General features: G+C 44.6%; 5 protein-coding genes across 11 annotated transcripts in view; 3 read left to right on the top strand and 2 right to left on the bottom strand.

Annotated features, from left to right (window-relative positions):
• LOC108103102 (neurogenic protein mastermind) overlaps positions 1–8,613 on the top strand; it is a 34,747-nt gene extending 26,134 nt beyond the window's left edge. For 3 of the 7 annotated variants that reach the window (XM_017208470.2, XM_017208469.2, XM_017208468.2), the window contains exons 9-11: positions 157–408; positions 4,711–4,955; positions 5,035–6,695. In XM_017208470.2, coding sequence (XP_017063959.1) covers positions 157–408; positions 4,711–4,955; positions 5,035–6,041 — 1,504 coding nt within the window. In that variant the 3' untranslated portion in view covers positions 6,042–6,695. Of the gene's footprint in view, positions 1–156; positions 409–1,489; positions 1,998–4,710; positions 4,956–5,034 lie in introns of those variants that run through there. The other 4 variants (XR_001772205.2, XR_001772204.2, XM_017208467.2 and 1 more) reach the window with 3 other exon arrangements.
• Positions 2,517–4,189, top strand: LOC108103103. The gene has a single exon (XM_017208472.2). It carries the CDS (start codon positions 2,939–2,941, stop codon positions 4,052–4,054), a length of 1,116 nt encoding a protein of 371 aa, XP_017063961.1. The 5' UTR covers positions 2,517–2,938; the 3' UTR covers positions 4,055–4,189.
• A 77-nt stretch (positions 8,614–8,690) lies between the features above and the next one.
• LOC108103101 (von Willebrand factor A domain-containing protein 8) lies at positions 8,691–14,931 on the bottom strand. Its single transcript, XM_017208466.2, has 7 exons — positions 14,594–14,931; positions 12,722–13,149; positions 12,336–12,656; positions 11,709–12,280; positions 9,538–11,649; positions 9,040–9,474; positions 8,691–8,930 (listed from the first exon to the last, which is right to left on the bottom strand). The coding sequence occupies exons 1-7, from the start codon at positions 14,787–14,789 to the stop codon at positions 8,831–8,833; spliced, it is 4,164 nt and encodes a 1,387-aa protein (XP_017063955.1). The 5' UTR covers positions 14,790–14,931; the 3' UTR covers positions 8,691–8,830.
• Positions 13,325–14,238, bottom strand: LOC108103105 (thioredoxin domain-containing protein 9-like). Its single transcript, XM_041819389.1, has one exon. It carries the CDS (start codon positions 14,077–14,079, stop codon positions 13,588–13,590), a length of 492 nt encoding a protein of 163 aa, XP_041675323.1. The 5' UTR covers positions 14,080–14,238; the 3' UTR covers positions 13,325–13,587.
• Positions 14,932–15,253: 322 nt separating the features above from the next.
• LOC108103112 (protein CWC15 homolog) lies at positions 15,254–16,298 on the top strand. Its single transcript, XM_017208480.2, has 2 exons — positions 15,254–15,469; positions 15,534–16,298. Exons 1-2 carry the CDS (start codon positions 15,339–15,341, stop codon positions 16,174–16,176), a joined length of 774 nt encoding a protein of 257 aa, XP_017063969.1. The 5' UTR covers positions 15,254–15,338; the 3' UTR covers positions 16,177–16,298.
• Positions 16,299–19,291: the final 2,993 nt, after the last annotated feature.

The following is a 19,291-nucleotide window of genomic DNA, read 5'->3' as shown; positions in this document are numbered from 1 at the left end:
CTAGCCAATACGTTATAGCCTTTCCTAGTTCCTATTACTTTTCTCTCTTTAAACTCCTGAGTATAGTTTATCGTAGATTTTTTTAAAGTCCTTAAATACACATTGCATATCAAAGGATATTTGTTTTTTTTACCATTGCCTGTCGTATGTTCCCAGGGGCCTGGATCCACAGCGGGGCTATACGAGTGACGCCCTATCGCCGGACCATCCCGTTGGCTATGGCGTCGGCGTCGGTGTCAATGGGCCGCAGCAGCAGCAACAGCAGGCACTGGCGGCGGCAGCAGCAGCGGCGGCGGTGGCAGCACAAAATCAACGCAGCGCGACGACCACGGCCACGCCCACAATGCAGCAGCGGATCAAGCCGCTGGGCGTGGCTACGCCCCTCGTGATGGCGAGTCCAGTGCGAAGGTGAGTGCGCCTACAGCTCCCCATTTCCTGTGCCATATATATTTTCACGGTCCCCAAGTTGACCACCCAATTTGACCCGCCCCCTCGCTGTTGTCGTTGTTGTTTTTGCTCTTGTTGTTGCCGCTTCTATAGCTTAACCCTCTCAAGCCAACTTTGTTTTTAGAACAAGATAGCTAAGTAGATCAAGTCATAATGGAAAATCGAATTATAGTTTTTAATGCTTATTTTATAAGATTTATGTTCTTGATCAAGATTTCCCAAATGTTTAATTTTATTATTTTTTTATTATTATTTATTTTTGCCTTAAGCTATGCTACAAAATTAAAGTTAATTGTATTCATAAATTTCACTTTTAAAACACAAATTTCCACAGTTAGAAAACTCACTAAGCTAGTTTCAAATTCATTTTCCTTTTCCTATTTGTAATTATCGATGAAACCTTAATCTTAAGTATTGCAAATTAAAGGGCTCTAAAGGGTTAAGTGTGATCTCTGAGTGTGCGTGTGTGTGTGTATGCGCGAATTTTCGCGACTGTGTGTTTAGTGCTTGCTCAGTTGACTTGTTTTTGATGAGCCCACACCTTGAGCTTTGGCTTTACCGTTAGTTTGTTTGTTTATTTGCTTTGCTACCTCGCCGCCTTGCGTAATTTTCCTGTAGGCGTGAGATAGGAAAGGACAAGCACTAAGTTTATGATAAAATCTAATAAATATATATATGTATATATATATATATATATGTGTAAATGCCCTGGGATTTGTAAGATTCCATAAGAAAGGGAAACTCCACGTTATCGTTCTCCCTTTCGCACTTACCGCTTGATAAGTAGAAAGAAACGGGATAGACATAGAACACGAAAAGGAAAGAGATGCCCTGTGGGTCGATAACCCCGCTTCTATATAATTATAAACCCCATATATATATGTTGCACTTTTGCCTCCCCCTCTCATCCATTTGATTGTTTTTGCCACTCATTTCGCTCTCGGCTCCTTTTTACACCCATCTTAAAAACTAATTAATTATTTTTTCCCCCTTTTTCTTTTCCTTGATTTCCGTGTGATCTGTGTTGATTTGGTCGCTGTAGTCAATACTCAAATTCTGAGAACAGTACTAATTCCTAGGCTTAGCTTAAAGAAAAACCAAAACAAAGAAGTCCAACAAGAAACAACAGAAAGAACCCAAGAAACAAAACTAAATCATACGAATACCTTATAAGTTTATTAAAAGAGAAGAATAAATAATGTTAAAGAGTACGAAATAATGTCTAAGTTAAGCCCGAAAAACAGGATCAAATGATATCGAAATGCAGATGGGGAGCAAACAAAATGTTAACTGAACCGAAAACCGGAACCGTTTCGAACCTTCGTTGTCGCCGTCGTATCTTTCTTCCGCTCGTTCTTCGTTCTCTTTTCAACCTTCACCCGAACCACTGATCCACTGGCAACCACTTGAACTTGAACCACTCGCGAACCACTAAGCAAGAGCACCCTGTAAACCGTTAATCGAACTGTAAACTGAATCGCAAACCGAATAATCGTATTCCGTAGACCTTCTACTAAGCACCTACTTCTACTTTCTTTCTGCCGCGCGAGGTGAGTTTTACTTTCTTTCTTTCGTTTCGTTCCGTTTTCGTTTTCGCTTTCATTCTTTCGTTCTTACCGTTTTTGTTTCCGTTTCCGTTCATTTTGGTTGCCGTTTTTGTTTTGCGTCTGCCTTTAATACCTTCTCACCCCCTCACATTCGCATTTAACCCGCGGTTCAGGTTCTCCAATTCCATCCGACCATGTTCCATTCCTCGACATTCTCTCATCTTTGTGGTTTTTTGGCTAAGTGCCTTTTATATTAAAGAAGAGATTCTTCTCTGGTGCAGGATCTATAATTTTTTTTAAGTAACCCCTAACCTACTATGATGTTAATGTAGGGTTCTCATCTGTTTTTAACTCGAAAAACTAACATAACTTCATTGGTAAGATAAAATGAAGTTCTTACAAAAAAGAAAGGTATAAGAAAAGGCTTTCAAAAATGTTAACTTAATATGAGGCTTTTACTTAAAACGTATCATTTGTTAGGTGAGTCTAGAATTAAGGAAAATCTAGAATTATTTTTTTTTTATAGTTAAATGTGATCCAAGTGATCGTTGCTGCCGCCCAACTGGCATTGTCAAAAAGACAGCCAGATACACAGGGTATAGTACACCTAGGACGGAACTCAGAATCGAGCTCTCCAGAACACATTCAAAAACGGGACAAAATCCAGAAAAATTGTTGTATACCTTTTCTTCTCTTTTGGCATTCGGCTCTCTAACCTTGTTTCTCGTAAGTTTCAACCAAGAAGTGATAGATATTAGCGGAGTCACAGGAAAAGCAGGAGATCGAATGAGATATCTATAATAATCGAAGGAAATTCTAAGAAATCTGGGAAGTTTGGAGGTATATTTCGAATAAATCAAGGGGAATAAACTTACTCAAAAGGAGGAAGAACGAGCCATCTCTAAATTCCTAGTGTTGACAGAAGACCACAAAAAGAAGCCACCATGAGCAAAGGACAACGGCAGGATTTGAAGTATCAGAAGCAATTGAATTTGGTGGACAAAACACTGCCCATTTCGGTGGCCACTGCACCGCAGTTACGCGCTCGCCGGCAATTCAGTTTCAATGGGCTGCAGTACGAGATGAGTGGGTTGCTACCATTGCCTCCGCCGCCGCAGAGGCAGCTTTCGAGGCTGAGGGCAGGTGGGGGAGGTGGTGGCTCCCAGGAGAGAATGGGGACTGGTGTCTCCAGTCACTCTGTGGCCAAATCAAAAATTGAATCCGCTGGCGGAGATGGTGGTGCCTCGCGGCCGGAGCAAAAGGGAGTCCAGCCCAAGCGGGTGACTTTGGGCGACAGAGCCTCGCTGATGAACGGAGGCGTGCGGATGTCCAGGAGACCAGAGTTGGACTTTTCCAAGGTAAAACCTACAGATGAGAAATCTAACTTCAACATTTCCATCTCAACTGATTGGCAAAACAAGGAAGAAGAGCATGAAGATCCTCCAGAGAAAAAACAAGATCGAGAACTGTTCAAGCGGGAAAAGAAGTCGCATCGCAAGCGCAAATCGATTCAGCTGGAGGACAGCAGTAAGTGCTCCGAGGATCAGACCAGTGGCCTAACCTCTCAGCAGAGCTGGATGTTGGCCCAATCCCTGCTGAGGGCCTATGGAAGCGAACTGATTCAACCGACGACGGGCGACGGAGTGATCTCCAAGATGGATTACATCACGCTTACCGGTTTGGTGCTCGGCTGCGTGGTCTCCCATGCCCTTTTCTTTCTTTGCTGGTACTTTAGCTGGCTGAAAAACCAGGCGGTGGGTCTACGTAAACGTTTCTTAGGCAATGCCAATCTGTGGGAGTTCTTCGACATGGAGGACACCAGCCGGTATTCGGTGCAAACCAAACTAGTGCTAGCACCACTGATTCTCCTCTGCGGACTGCTCTACTGTGTGGTCAACATGCTGCATCTGGTGGTGCAGGTGGTGCGATCGGATGTGCCGCGCACAGTGGTTGTGTTTGTCCAGCGGGTGGCGAACAGTGGGCTGCTGGGCACCATAACCATGGGACTGGCCGGTGGCGGAGGAGCTTTCCGCGGACGCCAGAAGCCAGAGATGCTATAAGAAGTACTAAGGAAAGCCAGCTCCGAAGGTTCTCATGCCAGAGATCTAAGTCGATCCCACATCCACCATCCTAGTTAATCCTAGTTGTTCATGTGTTGGTAGTTTATTAATAAAAAAAACTACAAATTTGGGTCATCGATTTGCGTTATATTAACTGATTTTTAACACTTAACTTTTTTATTATTGTAAATTTTAAACTAAGTGGTAAATGTATTTTCTTGACGTCGGATTGTTGTTGAAAAAGGTTAAGGTGGACAATAAAAAAATGTTCATTTAGCTTTACCTATTACTAAACTCATTGATTTTAACTGCAAGTTAGTTAATCGGTACAGTCTGCAAGCATTTTTGTGTGTCGTTAACTGTCCTCTGTTACTAAACGATCTCGACACCAATTTGTCGCTTTAACCCCTGTCTTAAGGCCATAATCTCACTCACATCAGATCGGATCAGAACAAACACTATATCTCTGTCTCTCGCTCATCGATCGCTATCGTTTTTCTAACCGTCAGTTAACCGAGCAGTTAAGTTCTAACATCCAGGCGTTAACTCTGCAGCAGCTTTTGTTCTCGCTCTCTCAGCATGCTTTATACTACGAATGTGTTTGTTAAGCTTAACTCGTCTTTAACTAATTCCCGACTTGTGTGTACATCCAACAGATCTAACCCAGGCACGCCTACTCAGCCCAGACGCCCCGATTTCATCGGACTGAACGCTCAGGCGGTGGCGCAGCAGCAGCAGCAACAACAACAGGCAGCGGCGGCGGCAGCAGCAGCGGCCTATTACGAGTACACCACCGGTCTGCCGCCTCAGCATCCACAGGCGCCCAGCATCCAGCAGCAGCAGCAGCAACTGCTTCTCCAGCAGCAGCGCGTCCTCATGCAGCACCAACAACAGCAGCAAGGTGAGTGTCTCCAGTCCTTGGATTGAGGAAATTCAGCTGGCAAAAAGTGATCCTTATTCTAATACTTCTTATTCTACAGCTCTGCAACAGCAGCAGGCGGCGGTTCATGCGGCGCATCCGCAGCATGCCGCTCTAGCGCAGGCGGCCTACGGCGGTAGTCCACAGAGGCGTTTCCTCTCCGAGGGCGAACTGGTGCGCCAGGGTGCCGGAGGTGGTGTGGCTGGCGGCGAGCTGTCCTACGCGAGGTCCAACAACACGGTGGATAACATACGAGAACTGGCCGGCAGTCCGCAGCGCGGTGTTTATATGTGGAAGGACACGTCCCCGGGATTCACAAGCTCCGCTGGACAACAGCAGCAGCAGGCACAGCAGGTAGTCAGCAGTGGGATTGGCAGTAGTGCGGGCACGCTGGCCAGCAGTGGAGCATCCGCTGGAGTGATGCCGCACGCCCAGTACATGACGGCGGGCGGAGGAGCCCATCCGCTAATCATGACGCACTCGCGACTCCAGGATTATGCTATCCAGCAGCAGCAGCAGCAACAACAACAACAGGCGGCGGCAGCGGCAGCGGCATCATATCATCGCTCCAATCCGACGAGTCCCACCACAATGCCACAAGTGTCCGGAGCTGGCCAGAACTATATTCTGCGCTATGGAGGAGGAGGAGCGGCTGGTGCAGCCGGCAGCAGTGGCAGTTTGGCCAGCGTGACGGCCAGTAATCCTGCCACCGTAGGCGGTGGCTATCAGCCGGCCCTACGCGGTGGAGTTGCTGTATTTCCACCCAATCCATTGGGAAATGCAGGCGGGGGCAATTTGCAGACGCAGCCCTCGCCACAGATTAAGAGAAAGCAGACGCCTACGCGCCCGATGAGCTTTGTGCGTGCCCTGGAGATGACCGACTCCATGGAGATGCAGTCGCTGGAACAGCAGCAGAACGGTGGAATCCCCGGCAGCGGATCAGTGGGTAACAATCAACAGGCAGGCGGTGGCGGTGGCAGCGGTCATCTGATGCAGAACAACGCCTCCAATTCGGGCACTCCGGATAGAGCCAGCATCTACGACATGAACTACGAGATCTCCGTATAACCCGTGGTGGTGCCCGTGCTCCTGATGCCACCCGCCAGCCAAGCTCCGGGGACAGCAGTCGCTGCTCCAGCTGCTGCAGTTGCTCCAGTTGCCATCGCCGCTCCACAGCCGCATGGGCAGTTTTACAATGCCCAACTAGAGCCGGCTGCTTATGCCTGCGTTCCTGTCCTACCCTTGAAACCGATAGGCAATGGAATAGGAACCAATAGCCATCAGCACCACCAACAACATCATCACCAGCAGCAGCATCACCAGCAGCAACAACATCAACAGCAACAGCATCACCAACATCCGCACCAGAATATCCACAATCAGAACCAGAACAAACGCAAATTTTCAACCTTTTTCTAGGAACAACAACTAGACCGACTTTTTTTTAACCCAATGATTTGAGAGAGCATCTAAAGGTGTATCTAAATAGAGCTATTTACACCAGATGTGTGTGTATATAAGTTGCACTGCTGTTGTAGCTATGCTAAATCTTAAGTAATTTTATTATGTAATTTTTATGCTTTGTTTTTATGATTATTTTTTAATGCACTTTGGAAGACGTTTTACATGATCGGATTTCAAAACAAATTATTTATACTTTTAACGTTTTTTTATACATATATATGATCGAAAAACGAGAAAATAGAGTGGAGTTGAAGAGAATATGAGATAAACTAAAACGAGCAAGTGGGAAAATACAGTGCGTTACATGGTTATAGAACAGTAAGAACGCATTGTATTCGCCCTGCCGATCTGCTATATCTATTATACATACATATAGTACACACATATATGGAAACCTTTTGCAATCAACTTGAAAATCGCCAAAATTTGTACGTCTTTGTGTGTATGTGTGTGGCTGTCTGTGCGTCTGTCTGTGTCTGCATGTGTGTGTTTAACATTAGTCTTTATAAATTTATATCTATTTATGCCATATAATGTATATAGGATATGCTACGTCAGGGCCCAGGTGCAGAGAACTTTGTCATTTGTGTATATAGATAAAGAAGAAGGGAGGGAGAAGGAGGAGGAACCGATTTGTGCTTAGAATACAGAGATTATATAGCGTGCTGGCGAATTTAGAGGATCCAGAGAGTCGAAGATCTTTGCTACGGGTTGTGTGCGAAGCAGCTCCTAATCTATCATAATCTGTAAATAGAAACCCGTTTTGTAAGAACTACCTCCCTCCTCTCCATTCCGCAGACCAGTGAAGCGAAAGGTTTACTTTCTGGCCCAGTATAGTGCGTTTCGTGGCCGTATAGCTATAGTCCTTATTCCTTTATTCAACAATCTAAGGTTTCATTCGAAGTCATTCTATAAGTTCAAACCACTTAATTTTTTACTCAGGATAATGATTAGAAGGAAATGGCATTTTCACTTTCACAAATCACTGATTACAGCAACGAAACGCACTGTCCTCCGCCGGTTATTAAACGCCCCAGATGGGAATTATATGTATTTTTTTTTCCTCATTTAACTAGAATTTGTAAGAGAGAGAGCCCTAATCTGGAACCGCGATTTTCGGCCCGTGTAACTTGAATGTCGTCCAATTCAAATCAATTTTGATTTTCCTGTACATAAGTGTAATAACGCATGATAATTCTTCGGTTCGAGACTACCAACTACCAACTACCGACTACGTACGCCTGCTTGCCTACATAGGCCCCAACTTTGTTGTTATGTTTTTAAGTGAACTTAGCTTTTATACCGATCCCCAAGTGTGTGTGTTCTTAGACCAATTCAAAGGCATGTTTCGTTTTAGTTCGATTTCTTGGCCCGTTTCGTTTATGCAAAATGCAAATGGCAAATTTCTATAGCGATAATATCTGTAAGAAAGTTAGCTATATACACGACACTCACGCGATCGATCGAGAGAATTATACATGTGTAAGGCGATCCGATCAATCCCGAATCCGACCCTCTTCCCTGTCCCATAGATCATGAGAATTTGCAAGGATCAAAACTTGTATAGACTATGCAGTAAGGTGTGCGACATAAGTTTCTGGGACACTCTCAAATTCGATTTCTTCCGTTTTTAATTAGCATTTCAAAAATTATATAAATTATATAGACTTCCAGTTGCAGAGATTTTAGTACAGATTATTCGCTGTCCCAGCCCAGCTGTTTCGCATACCTTATATTACGGATCAAGAGTATATATTATACACACGTATATTTAAGCGTTTTTTGCTAACACATTAATTCATGAATTTGCAACAATATTTAATATAAATACAGAAATGCATATACAAACAACAAAAAAAAAAAGGACAAAAACAAAACAAAAATGGAGAGAAATAAACGTGTAATGTAAAATGTAACGAGAGAAAAACGAGAAGAAATTGTTTTAGATTTTTATACCAAATTTAATTAATGTAAAACCACGAATTGTTTATTTTTTTGTATTCCCCGTAACCCCCGCCAGAATGAGAGAAACCCCTGCCAGAGAAGTCCTCGAGTTCTAAATTGTTTTTTTTTTTGTATTGAATACTTATGTAATTTGTAAATTATATGACAAGTAATCAAATAGCAAGCATAAACAGCAAGGCAATTAATAAACAATACAAATAAAAATGCAAAACATACGTTTTTATCTTTTTCCTGCCCTCGTAAGTATGCAATGAAATTTGAAATCGGTTAAGATCGATAGTTAATCTCTCAGTTTAGCTGTACATTTTATTGTTTTTACACAAAAATCAATCTATAGACTCGATTTAGGCTTAACTAAAATTGGAATTATCAACACTGTGTTCAACATAAACTTAAAATAATCGATCCATTGGGATCTAAAAATTGCACTAGAGCAGCGACGAGGTAAAGATCTGCTGCAGGATGTGAGGTAGCTTGGTTAAGTCCATGCAGACGAAGCTCTGACCCGCTGGCATTTCAGCATTGATTCTGGAGGAAAATAATCAAAGAGTTAATCATCTCTCTAATAAAAATGTAAATTCCAAACAGTATATGACATTTTCGACCTAAACTATATATTAATCCGAATAGTACTTACTCATCGGCCTCCTCGGCCAGACTGCCAATGAATATGGCGTAGCCTTTGACCTTCGGTTCGCCTCGCTTAAGAGCCACAGCCAGATCCTTGGGAGCAATGCCGTAGCGCTGCAGATTGGCATCGCTGAGGACCACCACGATGGCGTTGTCGTAGTCCTGCTCCGCACCTAGCGTAGAACAGGCCTCCCGCGCCGCCTTCACCGTGGAATCTCCGGACCAGCAGAACTGTGAGTGAGCGTGCATCATCCGGATGGCCTCAAAACGTTCCTTGTCGTTCTTTGGCGGACTGCCGGCGGTCACGAATGGAATCTCCCAGCCCTCTCCACTATGACCTATAATATCGTAGACGATCTTCTTCTCAAAGCCCTCGAAGGCCTCCATGACCATCACTACGGCCTCCAATTGACGGTCCAGCCGTCCATCGTAGCCATTGAACCTGAGTGATATCAATTTTTATGTGTAACATCTTTATAATATCAAAGATCAACCCCAAACTCACCTGTACATCGAACCCGAAACATCCACGACCAGCTTAAGTCGGTTAGGCTTCTCCTGGACGTGATCCGCCCAGGGATTGGCCTCCGCCCGCCGTCTGTAGATGTTCTTCTCACCAGTGATGCCCTCCACTAGTCGAGTGTCATCCAGATCGCCGTGAGTCTGGTACTTTTGCCATTGGCGCTCCTTGCTCTTTGTCTGCATGGCCTCCAGGACCGCCTTTAGCTGCTGCACCTGCTTGCGATTGGGTTCGCTGAACTGGGCATAGAGTTTGTGGTCGTGGGCGGACATCTTAATCTCTTTGAGCTTGTCCTCGAATGCCTTGCGGTTCATTTCTCGAGCCGCCCGCTTGATTTCCTCCGGTACATCGGCTTTCTCCTCGTCGCTTAGCTGATGGACCTTATGGCCTTTATCTAGGCGAAAGGGTCCACCCTTGCCACCCAGTCCAGCAGTGTCACGTCCACCACTGCCGCCCGCCCACGTGTTACCGCCAACATGCGGTTCGTTCTTGGGATCCAGTTTGCCAAACTTTGGTCCAGAGACGCCCAGTCCACTGTGCCGTTTCACTGATGCCTGCAAGGTCTTCTGCTTCCTGATGGCCTGGATCTCCTCCTCGGCGTAGGATTCTATGCCATGCTTGGCCAGCACTTGGGTTACCTGCTGCAGAGCCTCTGGTTGATAGCGATCAAAGTCCAGCACATTGCCCACCACCTCGGACATGTTCTCCTCCGGATAGCGTTCCAAGTGCTTGACAATGCTTACCACTTCGCGGGTGGAGTACGGATAGTTTAGCATTCCCTCGTCGGCAAGAGTTCTCAATTCACCGAAGGCATTAACCAGGGTGCGGAGGGTTTTTATGGGTACCTTGGGACCATATTGCTGCAGCAGGAAGATCTCCGAATCTGGATCGGGATTGCTGATGGCATGACAGCTGAAAACGTCACCGAGGGCGGCAAAGAAATCGTTTCCCAGGAAGGGAAAGCCCGGACGATTGGCCAATACTATTAGACGGAAATCGGGATGGGTTTCAATAGAGTTTGGAACTCTTCCGCCGGCTCCCGGTGGCACAATTCTCCGACCATCAGCCAGCACCATCTCGCCGCTCTCCACCAGAGTTCGCAGGATGCAGGTGACATTTACCGGAGCCTTATCTGCCTCATCCACAACCAGAACGTGACCAGATCGAACCGCTTGGACCAGAGCACTGTCCTCGTACGACACCTGGCCATCTTTGAGCGTCGCCTGAAGCGTCAGGCTGTGCACGGTGGTGTCCCGATGCAGTTGGATGTACTCCCTGGGCCGTTGCATTAGTTCCAGCAGGCGATCCACCAGCTTATTTTTGCCTACTCCTTGGTTACCAACCAGAAGGAGATGCTCGCCGATGAGGTAATCCTGCAACAGGCGCTCCAGCAGCTGAACATGTTGCGGCATCTCGTAGAACAGGGTGCTGGGTACCTTGGATAGTTGCGCCTGGGTGGGATTGCCTAATGGCCAGCGGGTGGAGCCAATCCTCAGGGAGTTATCCTCTACAGCTATCTGATTCTTCCTGCTTTTAGGCTTGCTATCCCGGGGCTTGATGCCCACTTGTTGGATGGCCTGTTCTAAGGCACTTCTTGAAAGGGCCGGCATAAATCTGGCCAGGAATGTGTTCTGCAGCATTTCGTGGACATCGCTCAGCTCACTCTGCGGATAGGCAGCCAAACGGCGGGCCAATTTGAGTAATTGCCTGGTGGACAGGGTACCAGCGAGTCCTTGCAGCAAAGGATCCTGTGATGACCTCAGAAGTTGGGCTAGCTTCAGCAGTGATTCCATTCCCGCAGGTAAGTCTCCACCGCAGAGCTGAGCCAGCAGTTCTTGCTCCTCGCTCTGGCGCAACGGACGCAGCTCCTGGTAAAGAAACAGGCTGAGAAGCTCGGGTGTCAGCCAACTAGGCTGTCCGCCACCGTGGCGAGGGGGTTCAGCCAGAGCCACCACGCGGAAGGACTCGTGCATAGGCAGGAAACCGAGTTTTCCAAGCTGCTCTTCCGTGAATCCTTGCTGAAGCAGTGATTGGTAACGATTTGCTGCCAAAAGAGTTGTTCCATCACACAACTGCAGTTCCCGATCGTGGATGAGACTAAAATGAAAGATTATCTTGAAATATATTTGACAGTATAAAAGCCATTACCGACTTACCGCTGTAAAACGCTGGCCGTGCTCTTGTGGAGACGATGCAGACCGTTAAGAACGGCCACGGATCCAGATTTGGCAGCCCTCACCAGTGGCGAATCCCTCCATACAGTATCGCCCTGGGGACTTGTAATGCGCTGCTGGACAATATCCCTGCTGGTCATGTCCTCGTACAGCATCATTGGCTCTGATGTTTGCTGGAGCAGGCGGAGAAGTTCATGGGTCAGTGTTAGCTTGCCCACACCCTTCTCGCCTATAAGGCACACATCCCCGACCGCGTAGGCTTGGAGCAGACTGGCGAGGGCTTGTCTTTGATGTGGGAGATCCACAAAGTTAGAGGAAGCAGGTGGAGTTTCGCCTCCAGGCAAATTAAGCTGCAGATCATCCAATTTGATATGGATTTGGGAGTTATCTGATGGATTACTTTCGATTTTCTTTATGCTTTGACTGGGAATCAATTGGACGTCCAATTTCTTGAGCAGCTCCTCCACGCGCTTCCTTTGATCAGGCTTCAACATGGGCTGATATGGATAGATACGACTTATCACATCGTGTAGGCTCAGTGAGGGATTAGCCTCCTGAAAGAAACCATATTGAAATTGAGCATCTCTTATCTTAAAAACATTTACCTACCAGCATCTTAACACCCAATTGGAGGTTGTGGAGTGGAAAATCAGGCAGTTGAAGAGTTGGATCGGCCTGCTGCAGGGTCAAGGCAAAGGTGAGCAATTGCTTTAACTGCTCGCCGGGCACAGAAGGAGCCTCCAGCTGCAGTTCCTCGTACAGCTCGCCATAGGAGTAGGTAGTCACATTGCGAGACTGGAAACGAGAGCGCAATGGAGGATCCAGTGGTGTGCCCTTGTACTTATGAGTGGGCAGACCCAAGGCCACTACTCTAAATTGCTCAGAAACGCGCAGCAGTCCCCATTCGTCCAGCTGTTCCCGTGAGTGTTTCTAGAAAAGAGGAAAGAGATTATCAATAATCAGGGTGATAGGTATAAGTCTACAGATAATCGTACCTCTAAGAGTTTGTCGTAACGCTCGGGGGACATCAGGAACTTGCCGCTTTCCAAATGCATCTCTCTATTCTCCAGAAGATTGTTTAATATGGGTAGCACATTCCGCTCCGCGTGCTCTACTCCATCCAGAACCAGAACACGACCATTTAGTGCTGCTCGCACAGCTCCCTGGTCGTGATAGATGGCCGCCTTGTCGTGAATCTCACGTCGCTGCTTTAGATCACTTTCGGTGGTATCCCTGCTCAAGGCTACGTATTCCACCTCGCGTTGCGTGAGCTCCAGGAACTGCATGGCCAGCTGGCGACGCAGAGGACCCGGCTGTCCTAGTAAGAACATATCCTGCCGCAGGGCATCCTTTTGCAGCATCCAGCGGAGGTGGTGAAGGGCAGACTGAGATAGCTGGAGGGTGCCATCTGGAGCGTATTTCACTGAGGATTTGGATAGAGATAAAGAGTATTTATTAGAATTTGGAGATAGTTTTAGTAAGTGATCTTATTTTAAATCCTTTAAGTAATTTCTCCTATATAGAACTTACAACTCTTGAAAGTGAAGTTAATGCATAAAATAAAAACATTTATATTGAACATAAAATTTAATAGATCTATCCTTGATAGTTTGAAGAAAACACAATCAAATATATTAACATAGGTGTTTCATTTGTGAAAGTAAGCGTGCCGAATGTTTTAGTTTGTCTTGTGAGCTGCATCTCATTTTTCCCCCAGGAAGAATTTGTAGAAATATAATTAACTTATGCAGATTGATTTTGACGATAATTTGGGTTTGCAGTTTTTGAGTTCATAGATCCAATATAACATCAAATAATCTGTACAAAAGCTGCCGAAATTACTAAAGTATATATTTCGAGGTTAACCAACACGTTTTGTCTTCTTTGCGCGTTTGGTAGTAGTTTTGGCAATCCCATTTGCCACATTCGCAGGATTCTTCTGATTTTCCTGGCACTGGATGGTCTCCGAAAGAGCAATACGAGACTCCATCTCCTTAGTGCTAAAGTTTTCAGTGTTGCCCAGTTCGGCGAATCCGATGATGAAGTCCTTGACCATGCCGTCCTTCACCAGGAGAAGGGTGGGCAGCTCCTTTATTAGGAGTCTTTGGGTTAGAAAGGGTGCCTTCTTCGTCTCCACCTTGCAGAACTTGGCCTCCGGATGTTGTGGGGCCAGGATCTTAAGGTGTCTGTCCACAATCTTGCACCGTTTGTCACCGACGTTATAGAAGAGGCACACAATGTCAACCGATTTTTTAGTTACCTCAAAGAACTCCTTTTCATCCACCAGAGGCGTGAATTTTCCATGGCCATTTTTGAGCCAATCCTGCTGCTTCTTTTTGTTCGGTCCTTTCATCTTGGAGTTTAGGGTGTCCTTTAATAAGCAGAAAAGTTCCTTTTGATCTAGTTAATACTTCTCTTTGCTGTATTTGCTTTTCTGTTTTTTCCTCTTTTGCGGTTTTTGCTTTTCGTTAATGTGAAATTAAATTGGGAGCATCTTTGTTGACGGATTGAGATTTTTTCCAAGGTTTGCTTTTTTAATTATTCTTTTACTTAAAGCAATACTCAAGGGGAACACTTTTACGATCCCATATTTTTTCTCCATTGGAGATTATAGTGTCTCTATTTACAAGAACTCTGACCATTTTTTGATATAACACTCTTTAAATATGATAAGATAAGGTAACTGATTCAGACCAATAAATGATACAAAAGGACTACTCAAGAAATCTGCTCCCTGTTTTCCCACTCAAAGATGATCTAATCTTATGATATAATGATGAAATGGACTGGATCTTTACGGCAAACCAATAGATAATTGACCTTTGTACTGCCCGGAGATCTAAGATCCCTATATGCTTCATCCTCACCGTATTGCTGCGGAACTAGCTGGGGATCCTTGGGCTTCCGCAGTCGCACACTGACATCGCCGATGGTCAGGCTGTCCTCTTCCGCATCCTTTCCAGTCGCCGTGCTTGCCCAACTTCGCCGCCAAATCCTGCCGTTTCGGAGGCTGTGACGCAACAGGTGGCCGCTATGTGCTTGCAGGTTGGCCAGCATGGCCATCGGGTTGGGAGGGCTTCTAGGTGCTTAGTAGGCTAACACAAAATTGAGCTTGAGCTCCGGAAAGGAGTAACTTGTTGGGATTTATTTGGCTAAAACGGCGGCGGTCCGCGCGTGTTTACCAGAACAATGCTACCCATGCGAACAGCTGTTTAGGCAGTGCTGTCTATTAGATGGAGGTTAACATGCGTGCAACCGCTACTATCTATATATCGAAGTTTCAAACCTCTTAATTTGTAAAAATTTTAGTCGTGTGTATGCTGTTAAATTTTCGATTTCCATTTTCTTGCTTCCACGCCATATATAATAAAAAAAGTGTTTTTAAAGCACAAAGAACAATGCAGTCACTAAAACAACGAAGCATGTTAGACTAAAATTAAACAGGATGTTATATATCCGATGTCAAGTAAAAATCAAAGAATACCCCATATGCGTGTGTATTTTAATTATGATGAACCTACGGCCACACTGATACAACAAGCCAAAAACACGCAATTAAGAGATCTTTTTATATTGAATTTTACTGTTTATCTGAGAATTAGCTAAATTAAAATGACTACAGCTGCGCGACCAACATTCGATCCTGCCCGTGGAGGCTCTGGTCGCGGTGAAAAGGACCTAAGCGCGCTGAGCAAACAATATTCCAGCCGCGATTTACCAGGCCATACCAAGCTGAAATACAGGTAATATAAAATAGTTTGGATATTCTGGCTAACGATATCTTAATCGGTATATGTTGTATTACAGGGAGGCTGGCCAGGGCACCAGCGAGGAGATCCGCAACCGTGACTTTCGCAAGGAGTTGGAGGAACGCGAGCGAGAAGCTCGTTCCGGATCTGGAGCCACCTCTTCTGGCAAAGCGCTGCCCTCCATTGTGCGCAAGGCTATTGAGGCCAACAATGCAGGCGCAAGTGGTGGCGGAAGTGTCGGAAAGCGCGCCAAGCCAGACACCGCACAGCAGCAACTGTTGCAGCAGCAGCAGGCCGCCAATCTGGACGCCGATGAGCCATTGGACAACGACAGTTCCGATTCGGACAGCGATTCAGATGATGATGATGCCGCTCTGCTGGCCGAGCTTCAGAAGATCAAGCAGGAGCGTCTGCAGGAGACAGCTCGTCGGGAGTCGGAAAAGAAGCAGGAGGACGAGCGCATCCGCATGGAGAACATCCTCTCGGGTAATCCATTGATCAACTACGAACCTGGAACCGCCGCATCGGCCGCGGGACGTGCCTCTGGTCTTGGCGGCGACCTAAAGATCAAGCGCCGTTGGGATGACGATGTCGTTTTCAAGAACTGCGCCCGCTCTGCTCCCGAGAAGAAGACACACTTCGTTAACGATGCCCTTCGCTCTGATTTCCACAAAAAGTTCATGGACAAGTACATCAAATAGGCGCCTAGGATTCGCTTTAAGTTTCAACCGCTTTGTGTAATAGTTTAAGTAAACCAATTGTCAACTTTTTTTGGCCCTCCGCCCCAAGCTGCTCATTAAATATCACGTTTTGTAAGAAAAAAGTCTGTCGAGATTTTCATTAGAAAAAATGTTCTTCCAAGCTGAAAAATGTTTCACAACCTGATGAAATTATCTTCATGTTCGTAGAAAATTGTTGGTAAGAAAAATAACTAAAACAAATTTGGTTTAAAGTGAATCGTCTTGAATCTCTTATCTTTTGTAGCATTAACTTAGCCTAAAAAATAGATTCCAGACATTTTTTATTGATATTTTTTCAATGATGTATCCTTAGATCTGTCAAAAGTGTTTAAGATTTCCAAAGACAATACCTATGAAACTTACATTATATTATTTAAAGATTTATTTGTTGAACTCTGTCAAAAATCCAGTAGGAAAGCAGTTAGTATGGTAAAGTCTTGTTATTCTACACAAATTAGAGTTGAGATCGATTTTATTTGGGGATTATTAGGTACTCTGTGACCCAATGACTGGGGACTGACCGCGAGTGCGAGTCCGAGTGCGAAGGGCAGGAACCTTAACCAAAGTGTGAAACCGCAAAAAACATCGGTAGCCGGTCGAGGGACAACAGCAGCAGCCACTAGAGGCGGCGGACCAGGATGTCAACGGGGGGTCAGGGTCTTGAAGAAGGGAAAATACAATGGATGAGAAGGGGGAACAGAGGCAGCGGCTACGTGAGCGCACGAAGAAAAGCCCAAGAAGCCCAGGAAGCCCAATCATCGTGGCGATCATCGCAAGGGCAATTGTCGCTGCTGATGAGGCACGAAGCAAAATCAATTTGCCCCAAGGAGCCGGGCCAAGCAAGCGCAAAATAACTTGGTCAATTACGCCGACCCAAGCGGCACTGCAACGTGATTATAATAACAATATTTTATTTAGAAAATATAAGTAAGTAATAATATTAATTTTATGAAATTCTAAAAATAAGAATGTCATTTTCTTCTAGGTATATCGTACATGAAAAACTTCATATAATGGGTAGAAAATATTTTTACAAATCAAAAACCAAAAATAAATCAGAATTTTTGGCAGTGCATCAGCGAATGCAAATCATTGGAGGGTCTTGATTTCCACGCCTCTTTAATGCCCCGCACGCGGCCTGCGCCATCTGAAGATCTGAACTCCGACTTTGTCAATGAGCCCACGTTCCGACTCCGACTCTGACTCCAACTCAGAGTCGACTTCAACATATCCCGCTGGCAGGGATCAGCAACTGGTCGCGACCCCGCTCCCAAAAGTTGACGAACGCTCAATTTTACGCTAATTCGATCAGAATCAAAATCAAACAAAATTATCCTGTCCATAGCCGGCAAAAGCGATGATGATCCTCTTACACTAGCCAGCAAAGTTGAGGGAATTTTGTTTTACTTATTTTATGGAAGCGAGAAAAACTAATAAGAATTTATTTTTATCCACAGAAAACTTAAAGAAAGTAAAAAATATTTACAAAAAATATGAAGTTAAACATTAGTTAAAAAACTTAAGAAAATTATTAGAGTTTAGGATTCTTTAAATACCTATATAGGAAATACCTATATTCATCTAAATTTGGGACAAATAAGAAGTTTCAAAAGAGCAAAAGGTATTCCTGACATTCCTGACATTAAGTTAAAAATTCCTCTAATATCTTTATCTAATAATCCAAAGATGAAACAAAGTTGTGCTAACTAGTGCTTGGATTGTGATTGACAATGATGATTAGGAGTATCGGAATGATGACGCTGCTAATGATAATCATGATGATTGTTGTTATTACGCTGCCTGTGCTTCTGATTCCGTCCGCTGTCCGAGCCTTTCAGTCCGCACTTTTCAGTTTTCAGTTTGCAGTTTGCCGTCCTCCTACGGTGGCAGTAAGCATACTGAATGCCGAATCCCCGACTCCGAATGAGCATAATTTATTTCCTGTTTGGCATTATGCATCCCCATTATTTGTGCATTCATCAAGAGACGGGTCCGGGCTTGAGTTTCGGAGCCAATCTGCATTCAAGTTGTTGGTCCACTAAGAAAATTATATATTTCTTAAAATATTTTGAAAGAATTAAGTACTAATAATATTTATTATGAATATTTTAAGTAAGGATTTTTAAGCACCTTAAATGGTATTTACTTCTTAGTATCCTGTGGAGATTCTCTATGAAATTATATTTCCTCACTCAAATTCAATAACTTTCTGCTCAGTGTAATGCCATGTTGCTGCTGCAACAACTTTTCGGTAGTCGCCGCGCGCTAAATTGTGGCCACCGAACGAGGGCCAGCCAAGTCTGGGCCAAGACTGGAACCTGGTCCACTGGCACTGCCGTTGCCACTGCCACTGCCATGGCCTATCAATTGTCAGCAATTTCGCGACTGCATAAACTTGAAAAGAGAGCAAAAAAAAAAAAAACGCGAATAACTACATACAAACCAGCGACCAAACTGCATAAATATGGCGGCTGGCCGACGGAAATGGCCGTCGCGGTTGCAAGTGACAAATAGCCAGGGTTAAGCGTGGGCATCAGCGGGCGTCAGGGGGTTAAAGGGCGGTAGTGGAAGTGCAAGTGCAAGTGGGCGGCACTGAACCAGTTGACCACCAAATAAAGACCGCGAACATATGTTTCTGGCCAGCGAGAATATGGCCAACACCGAAAAGGAGGCTGGGCATTTGACCCCGAAAAATTATTGCAAGTTAACTGGAATTGAAAACTTGCGTTAAAAAATGATAAAAATTAAAGTTATTAATGAATGTGGGTAGTAAATATTAGATAACTATTAAACTTAGGGATAAATTAACTTAAGTTATTGGTTTAACTTTATAAATTTAACAGCTTTGTAACCATTACCACAGCATCAGAAGTTTATTAGATATTTTTCAATAATTAAATAAACAGTTTAATAATGGCAATGCTTGTTAATTTACATATGTTTATTTAAAGTAAGTATAGTAATAGATTTATTGATATTAATACTTATTTATTTATAATTTCCCCCTTCAATAATATTTTTTATATTACTAAATTAGCTCTCAAACTTCCCTTAGTTTCTGTTACTAACCCATAAC

This window comes from Drosophila eugracilis, unplaced genomic scaffold (assembly GCF_018153835.1).
Source record: "Drosophila eugracilis isolate 14026-0451.02 unplaced genomic scaffold, ASM1815383v1 contig_649, whole genome shotgun sequence".
Taxonomy (NCBI): domain Eukaryota; kingdom Metazoa; phylum Arthropoda; class Insecta; order Diptera; family Drosophilidae; genus Drosophila; species Drosophila eugracilis.
Note: the sequence above shows the minus strand (reverse complement) of the source record. Positions and strands in the feature narration are given on the sequence as shown.